Source organism: Cyprinodon tularosa, unplaced genomic scaffold, assembly GCF_016077235.1.
Source record: "Cyprinodon tularosa strain WSP-4 unplaced genomic scaffold, ASM1607723v1 ctg725, whole genome shotgun sequence".
In the NCBI taxonomy this organism is placed as follows: domain Eukaryota; kingdom Metazoa; phylum Chordata; class Actinopteri; order Cyprinodontiformes; family Cyprinodontidae; genus Cyprinodon; species Cyprinodon tularosa.
The window spans coordinates 165,844-187,748 of NW_024039480.1; the positions used below are offsets into that span (position 1 = coordinate 165,844).

General features: G+C 36.8%; 1 protein-coding gene across 1 annotated transcript in view; it reads left to right on the forward strand.

The window, feature by feature from the left end:
• LOC119772690 (gamma-aminobutyric acid receptor subunit gamma-3) overlaps window positions 1–21,905 on the forward strand; it is an 82,700-nt gene that overhangs the window by 31,714 nt on the left and 29,081 nt on the right. The window contains exon 4 of the mRNA XM_038269229.1: window positions 15,344–15,564. Within this exon, the coding sequence (XP_038125157.1) occupies window positions 15,344–15,564 (221 nt within the window). The remainder of the gene's footprint in view (window positions 1–15,343; window positions 15,565–21,905) is intronic.

The window sequence follows — 21,905 nt, forward strand, 5'->3', positions numbered from 1 at the left end:
GATGATAAATAGGATCAACCTGTGTGTAATCAAGTCACGGTATAAATGCACCTAGACTGTGATGGTCTCAGGGGTCTGTTTAAAGCTCAGAGAGCATCATGAAGAACAAGGAACACACCAGACAGGTTGAGGATATTGTTTTTAAAGCTAGATTTGGATACAGCAATATTTCCCAAGCTGTTAACATCCCAAGGAGTTTTGTGCAAGCTGTAATTTTGAAATGGAAGGAGCATCAGAGCACTGCAAATCTACGAAGACCCGGCCATCCCTCTAAACTTTCAGCTCAAACAAAGAGAAGGCTGATCAGAGATGCAGCCCAGAGGCCCAAGATCACAGGACGAACTGCAGAGATCTACAGTGGAGGAGGGAGACTCTATCCAAAGAACAAAAGTCATATACTGCAAAAATCTAGCCTTTATAGAAGAAAGCCATTTCTTAAAGATATCCACAAAAAGTCTTGTTTAAAGTTTTCCATAAGCCACCTGAGAGAAATGGAAAACATCTGGAAGAAGGTGCTCTGCTCAGAGGAAGCCAAAATCGAACTTAGGAAACAATGTAAAATTTTATTTTTGCCGTAAAAGCAACACAGCTCATCACCCTGAAAACACCATCCCCACTATCAAACATGGTGGTTGCAGCATCATGGTTTGGGCCTGTTTTTCTTCTGCATGAACAGGGAAGAGGGTTAAGATTGATGCGAAGATGGATGGAACCAAATACAGGAGCATTCTGGAAGAAAACCTGTTGGAGTCTGAAAAAGACCTGAGACTGGGAGAGAAATTTATCATCTAACATTACAATGATCCAAAACATGAAGCAAAAGCTACAATAGAATGGTTCAGAACTAAAGATATCCAGGTGTTAGAATGGGCAAGACCTGAATATAATTGAGAATGTATAACGGCATGGAATATTTTCACCTATGAATCCTATTATATGGCTGATAATCTGTTCAGCATTAGAATTGATTAACAGTTTGGTTAGTTAATCTAGATCTGATGCAATAATACCAAAGGGCCTTTAACTTATTCTATATAGAGGGGGAACCCTTTTATTGGAGTCCTATTTTAATCTCCATTGTTGCAGATGAATAGACTTACATAATATAAGTTGTCATTCTTGTATTGTTTTAAACTCTAATGCACTGTATAATTGTGGGTTTCAGGATTTTATGGTTCAACAGATGGTGATTTTATCCTTACTGCACAGATCCACTAGAACTCACAAGTTTCACGTTCAAAGTGCTTTCAATATGAGATGAAGGTTTATATTTGAGGAAATTTTAAAAACTATTACCCTTTATAGGGCATTCAGTGAAAGTCTATCTAAATTTCAAGCAAAGAGTACAGTGCAAAAAAAACTGAAATCTAAGTAAGTCTGTTTTTCTTAAAATAAGTGATTTTTTTTCTTGAACTGAGCAGGGAAGTGAGATACTTTGCAAATGGAATAAGACAATGTACATTTAAATTAAAGAAAAAAAATGCAGTCTCCTCTCCTATTTGAAGTGCATAATATCAAATAATCTGATTTTAAGGATAAAAATGCTCCTTCAACTGGGAGATTTTCTTATTTACCTACTCAAATTAAGGGTAAATACACTTATTTTGAGACATTTTCACAAATGTATAGATCATTTTTGTAGTGTAGTGTAGTGTTTGTAGTGTGTTATTGGAATCTAGGACAAAGCCTTAGTACCTTTGTAACATAAAAAAAAATGCATATTTTGATGGCATAAATTAATGTCAATGTAATAACAAGAAACGCCAACTTGCCCGTATAAATTAAGAAAAATAACAAACGTGCTTCTATAAGAAATTCATGAAAAACACTCTGAGAGTGAAATAAATGGCACTCCATTTCTAAGGGGTATGCAAGTGATCAAAAATGGTAACTTACCTATAAAGGGTTAATAAAATGAGAACTTCCATTCATAATAAATTACTCTCATTTTCATTTTACCAAAAAACTGTAATGAAACTTTTTATGTTTGCCTTTAGATTAAAATAAGGTATAATGGAGTTGTTTAGTAATATTTTTAAATCTTATATTCCAATGTATGCAGTGGCTTGTTTCCTGTCCTTCTTGCTGACACAACCTAACACTCTTCTATAATGTGGCTATTTCCAAGATGTTTTTAAAATGGCTTAGTAGGTTGTTTGCTTGTTCTGATGAGCAGATAAATTGCCTGTCAGGACGAGGCAAGATCTTTAAATAAAACAAGCTATTCATGTCATGTTTATGGTGTTATAACAAAACTGAAGGAGAGACTTATTTAAAACAAAAAACATACACAAAAACAACATAATTAAAGCTCTAAAACTTTATAACTAAAAAGGAAGAAACTTGTTTTATCAATATTTATTTTAAAAAAAAGTTAGTTTTTTTGTTGTCACTTGACAGTCACAAGCTTAAATATATTCTAGATAGATGGTATGGTGACCAACACAAAGTCTTGTATAGTTTCAAATGAAATTCTGAAAGCTCAACAATAGTTTTCTTCCTGCTTCTTTCATGAAGGCCAGGGATGTGGAGTGGGTGACTAATAGTTATTTTGCTGATGGATTTTCCCACCTGAGCTTTGGATCTCTGCTGCTTTCAGCTGTTTCTCTGATTAATGCTTTTCCTGCCAAGAAAATCAGTCTTAGTGGACGGTCACATGTTGGTAGCTGTGTCTTTCCATTTTCAGGTGATGGATTGAACAGCCTTCTGTGAGATGTGGGAAAAGCTTGACATTTTATTTTAAAACCTAACCCTGCTTTGAACCTCTCCAAAACTGGCCCTGACCTGTCTGATGTGCTCCTTGCTCTTTGTGTTCTTTCTCTGATGTTCTCTGACAAGCCAACAACAACAATAGCTGTAGTGAAAGCATCACGGGTGGATTATATTTACTAATCAGGTGACTTCTAAACAGGATTGGATGCAATAACTGTTCAGCAGCATTAGAGAAAATAAAAGATGACTAAATATAAATTGTCATTAAATGTTCCATATCTTCTCCCATTAAACGTTAAAACTGCAAAAAAATTTATAGCACGAAACAATTGTTTATCACTCTTGTTCAATTACATAAAAACTCACTGTAATTATACCTAACTGATAACCATAAATTATCTTGGAAAATAGAGTATTTATTTTTATTTTTTTACTCTTTATCTAGTGCTTTTCAAATACCAGGTAACCACCTGGATTAATTTACTACATAGGACTGTTTCTATAACAGGAAGATGAGCAGATCTGCAGGGTTTAGGGGGAGGGAGACATTTGTGCATTAAAACCTTTTTGCCTGTTTTATTTCCAATGAATTCAGTTTATTTCTATAGCACCGATTCACAACACGTCATCTCAAGGCACTTTACAGTTCACCAGATCATACAGTCAAATTGATTCATAGTTTTCTATCTAAGGAAAACCAGTTGATTGCATCGACTCATTGACTCGAACGCAATCCCTCATACTAAGCATGCTTGTAGCAACAGTGGAGAGGAAAAACTCCCTTTTAACAGGAAGAAACCTCCAGCAGACCCAGAAGTTTCTAACCAACCTTATAAAATCAGATGTTTAAACAGTTTTTCTTATATTTCTGACCAAAGGTTTTAGATTCCAAAGTTATCAGTGGAAGCCTCACATGAAGCCATTTCAACCCTGACAGACTTGCACAAAGAAAAAAAACAACCAAAATGGAATATCATAGGGAGGCAAGCAGGATGAAGAAAGATGAGGGTTGCAGTTTGCTGGAAAGAGACAACATCAATGGCTTTGGAAGTTTAAAACGCAGAGCCTTGAATGATAATTGGTGAGGGCATAAAACTGTGCCGGTAGGCTGGAAGGACACAAGCGGAGGCGATTGGTAGAAAAGTTAGTGTCATCCACTTGAATTTTTTCCTAGGCTTCATTTATAATTGGTATAGTAGTAGAATGCAGCGACAGCGTATTTCAGTTAACATGAAATGCATTAAATGCTACAATGATAGCTGCCATGTGAAGCTGCCATGCTAACACTCATTCTGCCTAGTCTCCAATTACAAACTAATAGTAGGTTATTAGAAGAACTAGAGCTGTATAGTCATGGGTATTTCAGTACCAAGGGCAGGTGAACAGCAGAGATGAAGATAAATTCAACTATTACCAAATTTACAGCTAGTTTTTAATGTAAATATTTGTTTGTTTTGTGATTATGATCCACAGTGTTAGACAGGAGTGTCTCTTTCCTCTCTTAGTCACTAATAACTTTTTATCCAAAAATGATTTTGGGACGTGTTTGGAGCCTCAGCAAACTTTAATGAGGTGGAGCAGGTCCCACCATGTGAATCATAAAGTCCCCCCCCCCCCTCCTTTCATTATAACCTTTTTGGCTCAAGGAGAGACTTTGATTCAGCGAAGGAGCATGACAAGAACTCCCAAAGGACAGCACATATACAGTCTGTACTTTACCCCTACTTTTTCTGCATAATCAGTGTGACAGCTCACTGCAGAGCAGGAGATGTATGCCTTGCCCCACTTACAGTACAAGAATCTGGTTCAGAGAAAACAGCATGTGAATACTTTAAATGTTATATACACCTTGATCAAATTAATTATGATAGCTTTTTTTTTTTTTTTTTTTTAAATTTGTCTGAATGTTACATTCTAAGTGGGCTAGTTTTTTCAGTCAAACTGAAAAGAATGAGTTGGACTAAGAGTGGAGGACTCAAAAAAGAGGTCATAGTGCTTCAGGTTCTCAGGATTGCAGAACCATAGGAAGAAATATATAAGAATAGATCAAGATAAACTAGCAGAAACTATCCTCTTTCTTGGATAATTTGGTTCAGTGAACCTGCAATGCAACACACCTTTACACAGCTGGTCGTATTATGTCTTATTATGAACATTATATTTACCAGAATGTCTTCACTATTCATATAATCCAGTGGATAAAAGAAACAATTGCTTTATTTCTTTATAAACCTTAAATGTTTTTAAACATAATGTTATTTTAACAGATAACCTTTATTCAAACCGGATAACCTAATTTATCTTTGGATTTCTCAAACCAGATGATCTTCTTTCTTAAAAAAACAAAACAAAAACAAATAAAAAAACTTGCTTCTTAAATAATTGATTAACTATGACTGAAAGTAAGTTTAATTTTACATGCAACATTCAATCCTGATCAGAATCATCATTATTGGCCAAATTTGAGTGAAAAACTATAAGTTCCAGGTTTAGTTCCCCTAAAAGCATCTGCATATATTGGCTTATTATCACAAAAATAAACAGCCTCACTCCATGTCCATTTATCTCCACGATATTAAATCTGACATCAGAGAATCATAAATATGTCTGATGAAGTGTCACTTATTTTTGAGCTTCTCTAAAGGAGCATTAGGACCAAACCTGGTGTCTGTGGTGATTTTGATAAGAAATTGGCTAGTTTGCAAAGGTATGCGCTCTCTGAGTGTTTTACTAGTTTTCTCTACTATATATTCAACTCTGACTGAGAAAGCTTCAGCTGCACTTCCTTAACCTACGTGGCTACCAGAACCAGTCCAGTGATTTCACAGAAAAGTTACGATTTTTGATCTTCAGCGATCTCCGTTCTTTTCTTACAAACGTGGTTTGCGTAGAAATTTTATGTAAATTCATTTTCCTCACTGCATTGTGTCTAAATTCACCTTAGTGGTTAATGTGGGAGTCGGGCAAGATGGATTCTTGTATGTTTGTTAAAAGACAAATACTGAGACAATTTGGCTTGCAGGAAAGGTAAGCACCTCTGAACTGTCAAAACTTTGACTCAAAAGCTTTTGGACTAAAGTGAAACGCAGTGAGAACCATTACCTATTAATGGAGAAAATATGAAAGAGTGGGTAACCTTACCGGGGATGCAGAGTGACAGAAACTATTCGAAGAATGCATCCAATACCTATCCAAGAGATCACAAAGAACTGAGAGTAATGCTTTAAACACTGCAGGCTTAATTGTCCTCTGATGAAATGAGAATTCAGCCACAATATTTTAGAAATGACAAAGAGACTAGACAACACTGGCAACTGTTATTATATATTAACAAAAGGATCAAAGCACAAGGACAGTTTAATAGAAAAGTTATAAAGAAAAGGAAGATCAAAAGGGAGTTTGTGGAATGGTGGAAAGCTGTGCAATGAGCCTGATGGTAGAAGCAAACACTGGCAGAGTAAATGCAATGGTGTACAAAACCACATGAAGGTGATTTGAAACAGTGCATGAAGATAAGAAAAAAAAATTGCTAATGAGATAAAAACAAAAAACTGTGCTACTAATTACATCTTTAAACACTCATATATAGCCTGGTGCAGTCAACAAAGAGGATGAAATCTGCAACATTTTCCGAGTGAAGGAACGCTCCAGCTCAGGGACAGCATGGTGAGAGTTTTGGGGTTTTTTTTTTGGTTTCATGGTTTTTTCGACAGAAGGCCAACAGGAAAGGGGGTATGAGAGAGGGGGAGAGACATGCGGTATAGGACCACAGGTCGGATTCAAACCCGGGTCTGCCGTGTCGAGGACTAAGGCCTTCACACATGGGTTGTGCGCGCTAACCACTGTGCCACCAGCACGCCCGGCATGGTGAATGTTAAACGGCATGTACTTACATAGTGCTTGTACAAGTCAGGAGACTTGACCAAAGCACTTTACGCTATATTCAGTCATTCACCCATTCAAACACACGCTCACACTCTGATGGTGGCAAACTGCATTATAGCTACAGCTGCCCTGGCGCTCACTGACAGAATCGAGCCCGCGGTACACTGGCCCCACCGGACCCTCTGACCAGTAGCAGTAGGAAATGCGGGTTAGCTATGTGTCTTGCCCATGTGGTGGGAGACATTGTCCAACACTGATGTTTTCCCTCATACCTCTTGGACTGCATTCAGGGAACATCTTAGGATATAGTTCATTCTTTTCAGTTGCAGATAAGATGCTGCTTCAACAGATCACACCGTAGAACATGACTGATGTCATGACAGAGTAAATACAGGTTTTCAGTCACACTGCACTCCAAAAGATTTGTTTCCTCTGCAGATCAATTTCAATCAGTTTATTTATATAGCGCCAATTCACAACACACGTCATCTCAATGCACTTTACTATTCAACCAGATCATACAGTCAAATTGATTCAAAGTTTTCTATCTAAGGAAAACCAGTTGATTGCATCGACTTATTGACTCAAAGCCAATCCCTCACACTACTGTAAGCATGCTTGTAGCGACAGTGGAGAGGGAAAAAAAATCCCTTTTAACATGAAGAAACCTCCAGCAGAACCAGGTTCAGTGTGAGCGGCCATCTGCCAAAGCCGACTGGGGTTCCAGAAGACAGAAGCAGAGATACAAGAGGCAACTATAAAAGGTGGCCCCATCCAGGAAACACACAGCCAGGCAGACGAGCTGGAGTCTGATCTGAAATTTAATATATAGAGCATCATCGAACATCATGCATTCTACAATTAACTTCCATTTCTTCAAGGCTAATCTTTTTTTTCCCCCTTTCTGTTTACTGTTATGTCCTTTAAACCATGGGATTGCCTTGCATATAAATGTTGCAAATTGAATAAATAAATCCTCTTCTTATCAAGTGTGACTTCTCTTTCATTTAGAGTCAGTTTGGTTTGGGTAGTTTTCTTCCATCTTTAATCCTAACTTGATTGACATTTTTGTTTTGCACTCATTCAGTGAAACGTTTTTACTGAGCTTTAACTTAGACAACCGTAATGTATTAATGTGCTTACATGTGTTGTATTCTTTTTAAAATCAGTTAACAAGAGCATCGACAGAGAATGCTTCTAATTGTTCTTAGAAGTCATGAGTTTCGCAGTCACAGCACAACAGTGTCCCCCAGTTAGAGAGCTTCCCCCAGATTGTTGCACATTTTCAATCAGCCATCAGCCAGCCCAGTGGATTTTTCTTTCATCCTCAGCTCAATATAAGCGAGGGATAAACTGTTGCAGAATAATTCCTGTTGCATCAAAGTTGACATAATGCTATGAGCAGATTTTCACTCATGATTGATATTAACCATCTGTCCACAGGAATTGAAATGTAATGGGAGATATATGTTCCATCAGTCTAAATCCTTTAACTTACTCTGCTTAGTAGAGAGAGATTGACAAGAAGAAATTATGGACCGAAACATTTTATCTAAGCTATATTATTTTTATAAGCTGAGTCAATACAAATTTGATGGAAAGTTATGGCAGAGAGATATTTGGGTTGTATTTGATCATACAAAGAATCCACATGTTGGGTTAATCTACCACACCCAGAACCAGAATCAAACATAGAAAAGCAGCAATATATGCTCCACTTATCTGGCCCAAACTTCCAGAAGACTGTAAAGGTTCTGAAAGCTTGAGTTAGAACCCCATGTTTTTAGAGCTGCCCTTGACTGTGGAAAGTAAACCATCCATCCATCCATCCATCCATGCATTTTCTTACACGCTTGTCCCGAGTGGGGTTGCGAGGGGTGCTAGTGCCTATCTCCAGCAGTCAATGAGCGAGAGGCGGGGTACACCCTGGACAGGTCGCCAGTCCATCGCAGGGAAGTTAAACCACAAACACAAAAATAAATCTGGGGCACTGATTAGGAATACTTTATATATATATATATATATATATATATATATATATATATATATATATATATATATATATATATATATATATATATATATATAATATATATATATATAGAAAAAAATAGATGCATAAGTAGCTCCTCTAATGACTTTTTTTCAGGAGAAATGCTAGCTAGTATTACGGTTTTTAAATCTTGAGGATTTACAAAGAGCATACAGTAGCAGTTGAGAGAGAAAGATTAATGGTCAATTTTCTTATTTAGCTAATGTCAAAAAGACTGAACAATGAATTAACAAATTTAGCATTCGCTCTGAAGGGAAATCTGATCACAACACGTTGTGGTTATGAAATCTAATTAACCTCTTAATATCCACCTCATTTTGGAAAATTCTCACCTACTTGCATACCCAAATAACTTAGGAACTGTAAGCCCAAATTACATGTGTGATACATTATTTGAAAGCTAACACCTTCTAGTTTCTGAGCATATACATGAAAGATGAATGAGTAAAACACGCAAGCTGCATCAAGCCCAAGCTGCATCAGTTCAAACAAGACTCCAAGTTGTTGTTTTTTTTTTTATACGTTTTTTTTTTTTTTTTTTAACAGCAGTCATAAAGACATGCTTGCTTGCTGTGGCTCCTTTGTCAGGGTACATTTTGACATGCTAACATGTCTATATTGGTAAACATTTTACCAGTGTAATTTTTATGCATTCTGAGTTGTTATTTGTAAACGCTTTAAAACTATGGGTTTTGAGAGGTTAAAAATGTGTGGGGCTACTCGGACAGCTCACAACCCTTTGCAACTGTGTTAGCGTAGCTCCAGCCAAAGTAGACCTGTTCTATCTACAGGAAGACAGACACAGTGATTGACACATCTGCTTTCGTGAAAACACATTGTAAACTCAATCGCATGATAAACCAGCTGGAACCAAGTGCACATATAACAAGCATGGCATACACACAAGCAATAAAACATTTTTATAAACAGCATATTTAACCAAATACAGAAGCTCAGGAGAACAGAAAACTCATAACATAATAGAACGATTCTCTTCCAGCTTCAATAAAACAAACATGAAACAATAAGAATGCTTATGAGGTACAATCTGGGATACAAAAACCTTATCTCGCACTCATCTGTATGAAACTAAAAAACAATCTGGGCAAACTTCACAACAAGCTCACTGAGAATCACGTTGGTTGAGGACCCAAATGCAGAGACCAGGAGGCAGAGGTGAATCTTGTAGATTTAATAAAAAAAAAACAGAGGCAGACAACCAAAAATCCAAAATACTAAGACCCAAAAATCCAGAAAGCATCAGGGGAAAACTCATGAAGGAAGCCAGAGATGAGGGAACAACAAAACAGCAACAAGGAACCAGCACTGAGTGACTGCAGAGGTGGAGCATATAAAGGAAACGAAACAAAGGATGAACTACTGATCTGAATATGGAGCAGGTGTGATTGGAACTAACTAGAAGGAAGCCAAGGGGAAAGGAAACAAGCATAAGGAGGCAACAGAGAGTAACTAAACTCAGGTGAAATATAATGGAAAATAAACCAAAGATCAACAAAACAGAACAACTGATAACTGAAAAGTAAAAACTCAGAGTCCCCAAAGGGGAGAACCATGACAGTTTACATCAAGGTTTATAAAAAAAAAAAAGTAATATAATTTATATGTATTATTGTATTTTCAGGGCACGGTGTGCAGGTTGGTCAGGAAGTGGGGCGCAGCATTCGTAGCTTGACTGACAGCTGACGCTATTTGATAATGACTGAGGCTCTGCTTCCCATATATTAAAGAATGGCTCCAGTTGAATAATTTTTTTAAATGTTCATAATCTGACCGAGAAAAGTCAGGGACATTGTTTTAGTTCAAGAACACTGGGACAGCAGTGAATGTGGCACAGTCCCTCACAAATGGGAAAATCTGGTGCCCCTATACTCAGTGGAAACCTCTTGGAAATGGAAAAAATTAATTATTTCATTGATGCTTGAGTTGAAACTCAAGCAGTATAACACAGCCTTTACTGATAAAAAACCTATTTTTATTCATTTGGCTTCAAGAGGTCTTGGACTTTGTTCAGCTTTCTGTGTTATATGGAGCCTTTTTGAAAATTATGATACTCAGATGGTAAAATGCAACGTTCCTTTGAGAGCAAGTGCCTTTTTTTCTATGTTGGAAGAAACTAACCAATGTTTACTAATTATAATCTGCAGATGCATTATTTCTATTATATTAATCACTATACTTGAGTTTGAAAGGCTTAAGAAAAGCAAACTGACCTTTACAAGCATTTTGGCATTTGATTTGTTGTCTGCTCTCTTTACAGAATACTGTATATAAAGCTACATTCAATTTACAACAATGGCCTACAAAAATCGATTGAAAATGTGTCGTCAATGTGATAAACATTTGGAAAGGTTTTAAATTATCTACTGTGCCATTACCGTGTTTTTTTTCAATAAAATATTTTGTTTGTTTATGCTTTTCTGTCTAGCTACAGTGTCTCATATCATTGAATATTTTATTGTCATATAGAAGCTGAATAAATACAAAAAGTCGTTTTTTAAGTGATGATTTCATTTAATTGAAGAAAATTGCTATCCAAAACAATTTGGCCCTGTGTGAAAATGTAACTGCCCTCAAAACCTAATAACCCTTGATAACAACTGCCATTAAGCATTTGCAGTAACTGACAATGAGGTCTTTTGTTTTTGTACTTTATTGCAGTGGAGCTTTGGCCCACATAATTGAAGAATTTATTATTTTAATCATATTAGAATTTTAAAGCATCAGTCAAGAATCTTTCAGTCAAGTTTATACTTTAATAAGCCTTTATTTAGTTATCCATCAGAAGGGGACGTGGTGCTGTGTTTAGATCATTGTATTGCCTTGAAATCCACAGCACCTAATGAACAATCTCGTTCAGTAATAGAGCAACCAAAATAACTGGTTCTGAATTTACCAGGTCCTGAAACAGCAAAGCAGACCCAGGTGGTCTTTTTCTTAAGCAGATCATTGAGGATTTTTTCAAAATTAGAATTAACTTTTTTTATCAATTTGGTATGTACAATGCTGTTAACTTCTGTTTTCCATCGGTGAAATCTTAAGAAATAGTCTCAACACAAACCCAGGTTAAAAGTAAAGCAAATAAAAATGGTTTGTGATCAGAAACAAAGACCCTTTAGACTAAAAAAATAAATAGATATCCAAAGCCTCAAAAAATACACACCTTTTGTCAGGAAAAAACTGTTCGAACATTTTGTAGCAAAAGGTATTGATTACACTTCCTTCGATCACAGAAAACAGACAACAGAAAGCACTGTTTGAACAACCCAGCTTTTTAAGCTGTGGGCTAAATCATTTCTAATTTAAGGGTGAAGACAAAATTCATATTTTGTACTTGAGAAGCTGTTAACAAAGAGAAACCTCAAGATGTTAGGTTGTGAGGGGGTAGAGGATCCAAATGCAGAGATGGAAGCTGAGTCGGTTTAATGTGTGTCAAAAGGGCAACAGAAGCAAAAGTCTACAAACAAAATCCAGAAACCCAAAATCCAGGAGGCATCAGGGAAAACACACATGAGGACTAAAGAAATGACTAGTAACCAGCAATGAGAAACTGTACTTTTGTGAAGTTTAATGGCGGTTGGCAAACAATTTGGACTGGGCCAATAAGCTGACAAGGAACAGCTGTGGATGAAAGCATCTAGAACGGAGCTACAGGAAGGAAAATGACAAAAGTGGGCAACAGAGGGTAAACAAGAAAAACATAAGAACTCAAATACAACCAAAAACAACTAGAATAAAGCAAAATGGGAATGAAACCGATGAAAACTTAAACAGAACCAAAACCATGACACAAGGAAATAAAACAAAACCCAAAACATTAAACTCTAACAAAATAAAGCTCAACAATAATCTAAATCCAATCAAAACTCTAAACTTTCCTCATGAGGCTGATTAAACACGGCAGCTCCTTATCAGCGCTGCTCATGGGCGCGCCTCAATGACAAACCTTGACCAGGTGACCTCAAAGAAAACAAGAGAGTGATGAGAACAACAAAAATAAACCTCACACTTACACTAAAAACTAGTTCCTAAAGGTTTATACCTTCCCCAAATACTCCAATTTTGAAAGACACACACTAGATTAAGCGCCTGTTAATGAGTTGCCTAAACGCCATTGGAGCCTAAGCGGAAGTTCAACTGAATAAACTGATTACTCGCCTTCATCTGCCTCCGACTCCAGCTAATCAGCTTTGAACCACACCTCCATGAAAGCCCAATCAGCATCCAGAGTTCATCTTAGACAGGCCTCTTCTCTTGCTGTTTTTAAGTCCCTTCTTAAGACTCATCTTTTTTCCTTGGCTTTTGGCACAATTTGAGAGGTTTTACTTTGTTTTATTCTCTTTGTATACTAATTTTTATTTTAACACTCGTTTTTTTTCCTATTTTATAATTTTATTGTATTTTATGATTGTGTACAGCACTGTGGTCCTGTCCGGTGCATAAAGTGCTTCATAAATAAAGCTGTTATGGTATGGTATTGTATCTTAAATGGTCTCCAATCACACTCCTGGTTGGAAGAAAACTATTAATTTTTCATGCTAAATTAATACTCTGTAATGCTAATGGCAAAATTTCAATAAATATGCATTTAGTTTGAAGGCTTAAAAAAGCATGTCATTGGACCTTAAAATTAAAGGTTTAGATAATGTTTTGGGATATAACTGCAGGTAGGGTTGAGCCTAGATGAACCTATGTACGGAGAGGCAGACTCCATACATGCGTCAAACCTGTAGCACAGAACCACTGTTTCAAGGCTTGCTTCAAAAAGAAAATTACGCTACCATTGACACCCGAAGACATAACTGATTTGCTTCCTGAACGAATCCCCTGACTAGTTCTGGTGAGGGTTCCTCGACCCATTTTCAGCCGCTGCCTTTTTTACACAGGCACACCCAATGTAGGGCACATTTTCCCAAAATTCTCGTCAGTAACACAAAACACTTTCATCAACCTTTATTAACAAATACAGCGTTATATACTCTGTGTATGCCAGCATTTTTTAAAAAAAAAAACAACCTTGGTATAAAATGGGACTGATAAATGCAAAATTGAGGTCTTATGTAAGACCTGTCAGACCTAATGCACAAAAGAAAAACCTAACATTACTGTTTTTACTGGTCATAGGGTTCTGGATATTTTTTTCCCCTTAACTCAAAACAATTAAAGGTCATAACCTGCACTCTTGGCTCTGTGAATATACTGTAGACTTTATTGTGAGTGGTGAGACATTTAAATGATTGTGCAGATTGAGCATAAGGTCAAAACATTTCAGGCAGTGGCAGAAATTATAATTTTTATTAAACTGTATATCCTCCTGTGACAGGCTGGCAAAAACAACCCAAAGAGCATAACTGTTGCTAAGGCTACAATATGTTAGGCTTTTTCTGCCATTGTCAATTATTTCCCTATTAAGTCCCATAAGTAAATTATTACTCACACAGATTTAAACTCTGATACATACATATTTATGAAAATAGAGCAGGGGAATGAACATTTTACCATAAACCCATGTTATCAAAGGTGGTTCAAGAAAGTATTGAGTCCAGAGGCTGAATACAAATTCATTGCACTTTTCATATTCACTTGCTTGTAGGCGGAGGTGGTGTAGAGTGGATAAAGTATTTTATCATACTTCTACTCAAGTTAAAGCTGAAAGCCATCTATGAAACTATTCAATGAATTGGGTAAAATTACTACTAAAAAAAGTAACTACTCTATGTACTAATCATGATCATAACAAATTTAATATTGTAAAAACTCTGTTAATTTGCAAAAATTCTAAAGTTATATGCAAATGAATGAGATACAAACAAGATATATCATATACATCAATTAAAAGTTTCATGTGGAAGAAACACTTTAAATGTATAATACTCATGTTTTTTATTATAAAACGTCTTAAATCAATAATTACAGTATTATAGTTATAAAGGTTAGAATACTGGGAGTTACTTCCAATAAGAAGATATAACATATTGTTTACTATATGCACACTTTATCTCCAATTGACAAGGAATAATCAGCAGACATAAACTAACTTTAAATCAATAAAGCTTGATAACAAAATGGGAATCTCAACCAATTGTAAACTGTCGGAAAATTTCATAATATTATCAAATTACTCAAGTGAAATGAACAGAGGAACTACTTTTCTTTCCTCCTAAGTTCATACCTTGAAAGCATTTTCTTAGTCATTTTCTGTGTTGCTTAATCATTACAATTTATTAAATACTTCAAGAGTTTGTTATAAGAACTTTGAAAACTTCAAGAGTCATGAATACCCGTGCAAGGCATTGGGTAGTGTCAATCATCAATCAACTGATGTAATTATCTTGGGGGTTTTACAGTCTTCTAGGCTAAGAGGCAAATCTGCACAAATGACTCATTGTGACATGTTTTTTCACATTTAGCTTTCATCATGAGGGGGTAAAAAAGGGTAAAAAAGCCTCAGTCCTAAATATACTGCAGTTGGCATACAATGAACTGAATGATGTGCATGACAGAAAGAACATCTAATAATGAAAATGATAAATAATTCTAGCAATGGATGACAGATTGAATACATTTCTCAAAGATGTATGATTTCAGCTGAAATGCTGGCTTGCATTCTTTATTTCTACAACAAAATGTATTTTCTGAATTTTTCAAATAACCTTCTCCCTATTCTTTTTTCAGGAGTACCAAATTGACATCATTTTCGCCCAGACATGGACAGACAGCCGCCTCAGATATAACAGCACAATGAAAATACTGACCTTAAACAGCAACATGGTTGGACTTATCTGGCTGCCGGACACCATCTTTAGAAATTCCAAGACTGCAGATTCTCATTGGATTACTATGCCTAACCAGCTGCTCAGGATATGGAACGATGGGAAAATACTCTACACCTTAAGGTAATCACAGTAATATGATAGAGAGATTTGTTGTTGGCAAATAGATGTTAAATAATTGCTGATTTTAGTCATTGTGCAGTTTAAGAGATACTTTTTGGCTTTATAAAGCTTTTCATAACAGGTAAATTATTGATTGGATAGATGGAAGCTTGACTCACATTTTCTATGTGAGGTTCTCAAAGTGAATTGCAGCATTTGAGATGTCATTGTCAAATATCATCAGGATTTAAGTCAAGGCTTTTGACAAGCTGCAAATGGGCTGGTATTGCTGAGGGGAAATATCCCATCTGGTTGTTTTCATCATGTTTAATATTGGTGAGGAATGATTTGATGCTTAACACTTAACTTCTAAGTTGATTATGAGGCCGGTTTATACTCCAGGCATGACAGCTTCATCATTTGTTATTGAAACATTTCTTTTTTTTTTATGTCTATTGATAGCCTTACCAGAGTTAATCTTGACCATCCATAAGAAGCTGATTGTTATTTATTTAACTTGCTTTACCAAGTCATTTGAGTCCAATATTGTGCTACATTTTAAAATGAAAAATTTTACAAATGAGGCCCCCAGAGAATATGTTAGGTGTATGTAAAGGAAAATTCTTCTCAGATAAGGCAAAAATCTTCTCATTCAGACCTTCGAGATGAGTTGTTTTGGCTCTCCACGCACCCATCCTCCTGAAGGCTGAGCCCCCACAACCTACAACCAACAACCACTCAGCTTGTAAGAGCGGGTAATGAGATAAATGCCCAAGCTTTACAGATGGGTTGCTACAGACTGGGCTGACAAACCCCTATCACCATGAAAGCAACTTCAAGTCAGACTTTTACCACAACATTAGGATAGAGGTTTGACGTGAGACCCTTCACCTTCTCATTTGGACCTCTTCAGATGTTTTATTCTATTGTTGCCCATAATCCATTATGTTAATGGAATGGGTAGCATCCTGTATGAAAAGGTAAATTAATGGTGTGGTTCTTTTGGTTCAGCCAGCTTTTCTCACGTAGCAGTTCTGCTGTCCAACTTCTGTTTTCTATTTACTGCAGTAGCAGCAATTCAAAATAGCCCTTTCCAGTCAAACGCCAGTTGAATGGCAGCCTACTTTCCTGCAACTCCTGGCAAAATCCCATCCAACTTCCAGCCACCGGAGTGACCCTCTCGTTTTCCTTGACGTGCATATTTTTTTTTACTCTGACTCCAACCTTTCACTAAATTACAAGGTCTGACCACAAGAAGGCGCTTCTCTTTAGATCTTAATGTCCACAAATCATGACAGAGAGAATCTTTTGGTAAAAAGACTGATGTTTAAAAAGGGAATTATAGGGGACCAAAATGGTAGCAAAATAGTTTAAAATGATTAAAGACCAGGTGAAGATAACAATCCAGTAAATTGTAAATTGCAGATTCCTGATTTTGGTACTGCCTAAATGGAGTAATTTTCACTACAAATGTGTTGGCTTTAGATGCAGTGCAGTGCTTTAGGACGTCAATGTCCCAGAAATAATTTAAAAATGTTTTATTATAAGTCATAAAACACAGCATACTGTAGCTCTCAATAAACAAAATCATGAACTCCACTGATTATTTAGTTCTTTTAAAATAGAATGTGCTAGTATCAGTGTTTTATCTTTCATAAGTTATTTATTTACAGTTTAGCACTTTTTTCCCATTAAACAAAACACGCGCAGATTACCTTGCATGTCTCTAAAACACTCTGATACTCTAGATTTCATGATGGATTCTTTGGTGGTACAGTAAGCTGGCCAGTTCCCTCATGACACTTCCACCTAATACTTTCCAGATTGTTATGGTGTTATTTTCCAGAAATGTTTTATTTTCTTAACGTCAAATATTCCTAGGTTCTGCAAACCTAATGGTTCAAATTTAACAAAGCCGTCCAAAGAAAAGCATTCAAAACATTTTTGAAAAGAAGACTTTCAAGTTTGTTGTAGTTTACATTTTCTAAATTTTGGACATACGAAACAATTCAGATGTACAAAACTTTACAGAAATACTTTACCCTTCATACATGCAATTTTTTGCCATCCTTTGTCTGTTCCTTAATACATCTGAAAAACAGTATAAATACCCAGAATAAACTGACTGCAAAAGTGCTGTAAGGCCACTATATAGAGAGGTTATCAACACAACTGGGGGATATTTTTTACAACTAAAACAACGCAACAAAGAAACTGTCTGAAAATAAAAAGTCTGTCAGCTCGTAGCTGTTTTGTTCGACAACATCTGTGTCTAATCCAAGCAGTACTGTCTATCTAGCGCACTGAGCTAAATTGCAGCTCATTGTTGATCACTGTATGACAAATCATTATTATGACATTAATATGCCCCCAATATGTAAAGTTCAATGCATTTTTAAAACAATTCAGTGTCAGGACCTCAGAATCACATCAGGACAATTTCCTAACTTGCTTTATTAACAACAATACAGCCAGCGGCTGGTCGTGAGAACGGGGGATAACCGGATTCTCTGCAGAAATAGAAAACTTAGGTGAGTGACTAGAATGTCGGGCTAAACACGACAAGAAACAAAAAGTCACTGACCTCATTAACAGTTCAGTCCGATCCCAGAGGAAGGAGAGGAATCCGGGAGCGAGATTGTTCACCGCTTGCATTGTAGCCACTTCCAGAGCTCAGGGTGATGACGAGCTGTTGCCGGCCGACTTTGTCCGTCAGGGAATTTCCAGTGCCGAAGTCTAATCTGAACCAGACCAGACCAGAAGATCAGAGAGCCGAAGAGGTACCAAAAGAGAATCCAAGCTGAGGTCAGTAACACAGTCCAAGTTCGATCAGCTGACCAGCAGAATCCAGGAAATCAGTCCAAATACATAACAGACAAAGCAGACAGGTGCAAGGCAAAAACTCAAATATCCAAAGACAGAAAACAGTACAGAATCAGAATCACAGAACACTTACTTGAATGCTAGAGTTACTCTCACAAAACAGCTTGAACTGTAATCTGGCGCCATTGGTAGGCAGACAAACAGCATGAATAGCACCAGGAACCAGGTGAAAACGATAAGCGTTGATGAGTCACCGGGCCAATCAGACAGGTAAACAGGGGTATAGGAAACTGCCAAGCATCATGCCAATACCACGACATTCAGGGTGTGGCAAAAGTAAAAGAAAATTAAACAAAATACTTAAATCTGCTGGCTCCTTCCAGCCAAGAGCTATAGCAATCACTGTGGCAGTTCACAGCCAAATGCAAAGGAATTAAGATCAACTCCTCAAATTCAGACTCCGCACTTCTCAATTGGGAATTTTGACCTTTTGAGGGTGGAGGAGAATTCATTCTTCAGCTGATTTGATAACAGAGATAATACAAGAGAGATGGTAGGTCTATAAATATGTATAGGTCTATATATTCTGTAGGTCTTTAAATTCCTTAAGATCAAATAAAGTTTTTTAAGTAAAGGATTAATTACAGCTACCTTAAAAGCTTGAGGTACGCATCCCTGTAACGGGGATAGATTAATCATATTTAAAATGGAGTAGGAAATCAGAGGGAATACTTCTTTAAATAACTTGGTTGTAATTGGGTCTAACATACAAGTTGAAGCCCACCGTAGATGACGACAATAATTAACTCTGAAAGCTCAACTGGATGAAACCAGTCCAAGCACAGTTCGGGTTCTATAGTTACCTCAGATGCTGCCTTCCAGAGATGAACAAATCATATTAAGAAGGGTGTCATTTATCTTATATTTAAGGGAATCGATCTTATTCATAAAGTAAAATTATTACAGCTAAGACCAGGGGGAAGGGACAGGTTAGCAGAGGTATAGTTCTGTGTGAGTTTGGCAGTTGTATTTGAATTATTCTAAGATCTACTTGGTAGCAGAGGGAGAACATTATGCTGTACTGGCACACCTACAGTATCAATAGTTTGCAGATGATTTGGGAATAGACAACCTGCAAAGGAAAAGGGAAATTTGTCTGATTTATTGGCAAAATAGATTCAGCATAATTTCAGAACTACCGGGGCAAAATTTGGACTCAGGGTGGAAGCCTTGCATATTAGTAATTTATGCATTTTTTCTATTCTTTTAACTGAAAACAGAATAAATAGATTGATTTGGCATAATTTTTTTAAAATCACAACAAAACATCAGATCAATACCTTACTTCAAAGCTCTTCTTGTGATTAAAACTCCTCAGAGAGGCTTTCATTTTTGGTCCATCAACTAATCAATAATGAGTGTTCCCAGCTTTCCCAGCTTTGGTCTGCACATGAAACAGAGATAAGGATGTAAAAAGCAACAACAACAAAAAACTGTTTGGAAATTTTCTACATACTCATGGTTCGCACACCTGTGAAAATAACCTTGTGCACTTGCTGTTTCCAAAATAGTTTTGACAACAATTGGTTTTGAACAAATGAAGAAGCACAATGAGTGCTGTTAGAGAATTTGATATTGTTGGATTTGTAGCAAAGAAATGTAAGGGTAAGGCAGTTTTGGTTCTATAACATTTAAGTAACAAGAACGTGCAGTGCATGCTGGTTTCAATTAACAGCCAGGGAGTTTTTTTTGTTTTGTTTTTTTACATAAGTAGAGCATAAGAACTATAGGGGCTGGTGATATAGTTAGAAAATCATGAAAAAGTTTCAGCATTTCCTTTAAAAAAGTTAAACTTGTGTATTACATTCATTTATTACACACAGGCTAATATATTTCAAATCTTTTATTCTTTTAATGTTGAGCATTAAAACTGCTAATCAAGAAAAAGCATATTTTCATATTGTAGAAGATAGAATATTTTTAAAAAGTCTGAAACTGAAACATCCTTGAAGACACTTCAGCACTGGGCTTACTTTTAATTTCCCATTGGTTCAAAAATGAGCACTTGAGATTTGTGCTGAATTGTGGGATCTTGATAATTTATTTTAAAGAATAACTACAACCCAATTACCCAGTCTGCCCAATCTGTAAGCTATACCTTTGAAGTCTCCTGGTTAGGCCAGGAAATGACCATATTTTATCCCTTTTTCTCACTATCCTCCCATATTAGTAGACTCTTTTAAATATCTGGAAGTATTGTAGTAAAATTACATATATAGATAGATAGATAGATAGATAGATAGATAGATAGATAGATAGATAGATAGATAGATAGATAGATAGATAGATAGATAGATAGATAGATAGATAATTTTTCACAGTCCCAATGTCAATCTACATACCGTATTTTCACGACCATAAGGCGCACCGTACTAAAAGGCGCACTCTCAGTTATGTGTCCCATTTCTGTATTTAACACACACATAAGGCGCACCGGACTATAGGGCGCGTTTTTTATATACAGGTACATGTCCGACTACCTTTAAATAGCTCTACTGCGTATTTAAAAATACAGCGGGGGCAAAACTGAGTATGACTGTGCTTTATTCATGTATTTATTACAAAGTATTAATCAGACCTGGGAGCTGGCCGTGAGACAGACACATGTTGATGACACAGCGCTGTGATCACTCCTAAATTAACTTAAAATCCTGAAACCTGCCGACGGAATATGTTCGCTTTTATTACCGGTATCCTGGTGCCTGCAGTTTAAATTATTTAGATGAAAAACACCTGCCAGCCACCGCGGTGAACCCGGAGGCTGCCCAGCCTAGAGGCTGCTGATGAAGGGATTTCTACTGATTATTTAGATTTAGATTATTTAGATGAAAAAACACCTGCCAGCCACCGCGGTATACGCGGAGGAGACCCGGCCCAGAGGCTGCTGTTGAATTAAGTTTTCAGGTAGAAAAATAGAGCGGGAGCAAAACTGAGTATGTTTGTGCTTTATTCATGTATTTATTACAAAGTATTAATCGAACCCATCAAAGTCCTCATCCTTGTTTCTGAATTAAACAGCTGCGCTAAATCAGACATGCCAATTTCCCATTCTTCGCTGTCAGAGTCACTTTCCGTGCAGCGCGGCTCCTCAGAAATAATGCCGGCTTTTGCGAAAGCTTGAACAACAGAGCCAGCAGACACGTTAGTCCCAGCATCAACAATCCATCCGCTAAAGGTGGCGTAACTTGCCCGGCGCTGCCTTCCACTTATCGTGAAACTGTGGTCTCCGTCTGTCATCCATCGCTCCCACGCCGCTCGCAGCCTTATTTTGAACGGCCGCTTAACACCGATGTCGAGCGGTGGAAGTTCCTTTGTCAGATCCCCGAGATAACGGCGAGCACAGCGTTTATTTTTTTTCACCATGTTTTTCACATCAGCTGTGAGATGGGCACGCATGGAGTCACATATTAAAAGCGATGGTGATGCGTGGAAAAAAACAACCTGGTCTCCTCACATACACCTCCCTCAGCCACGCTTTC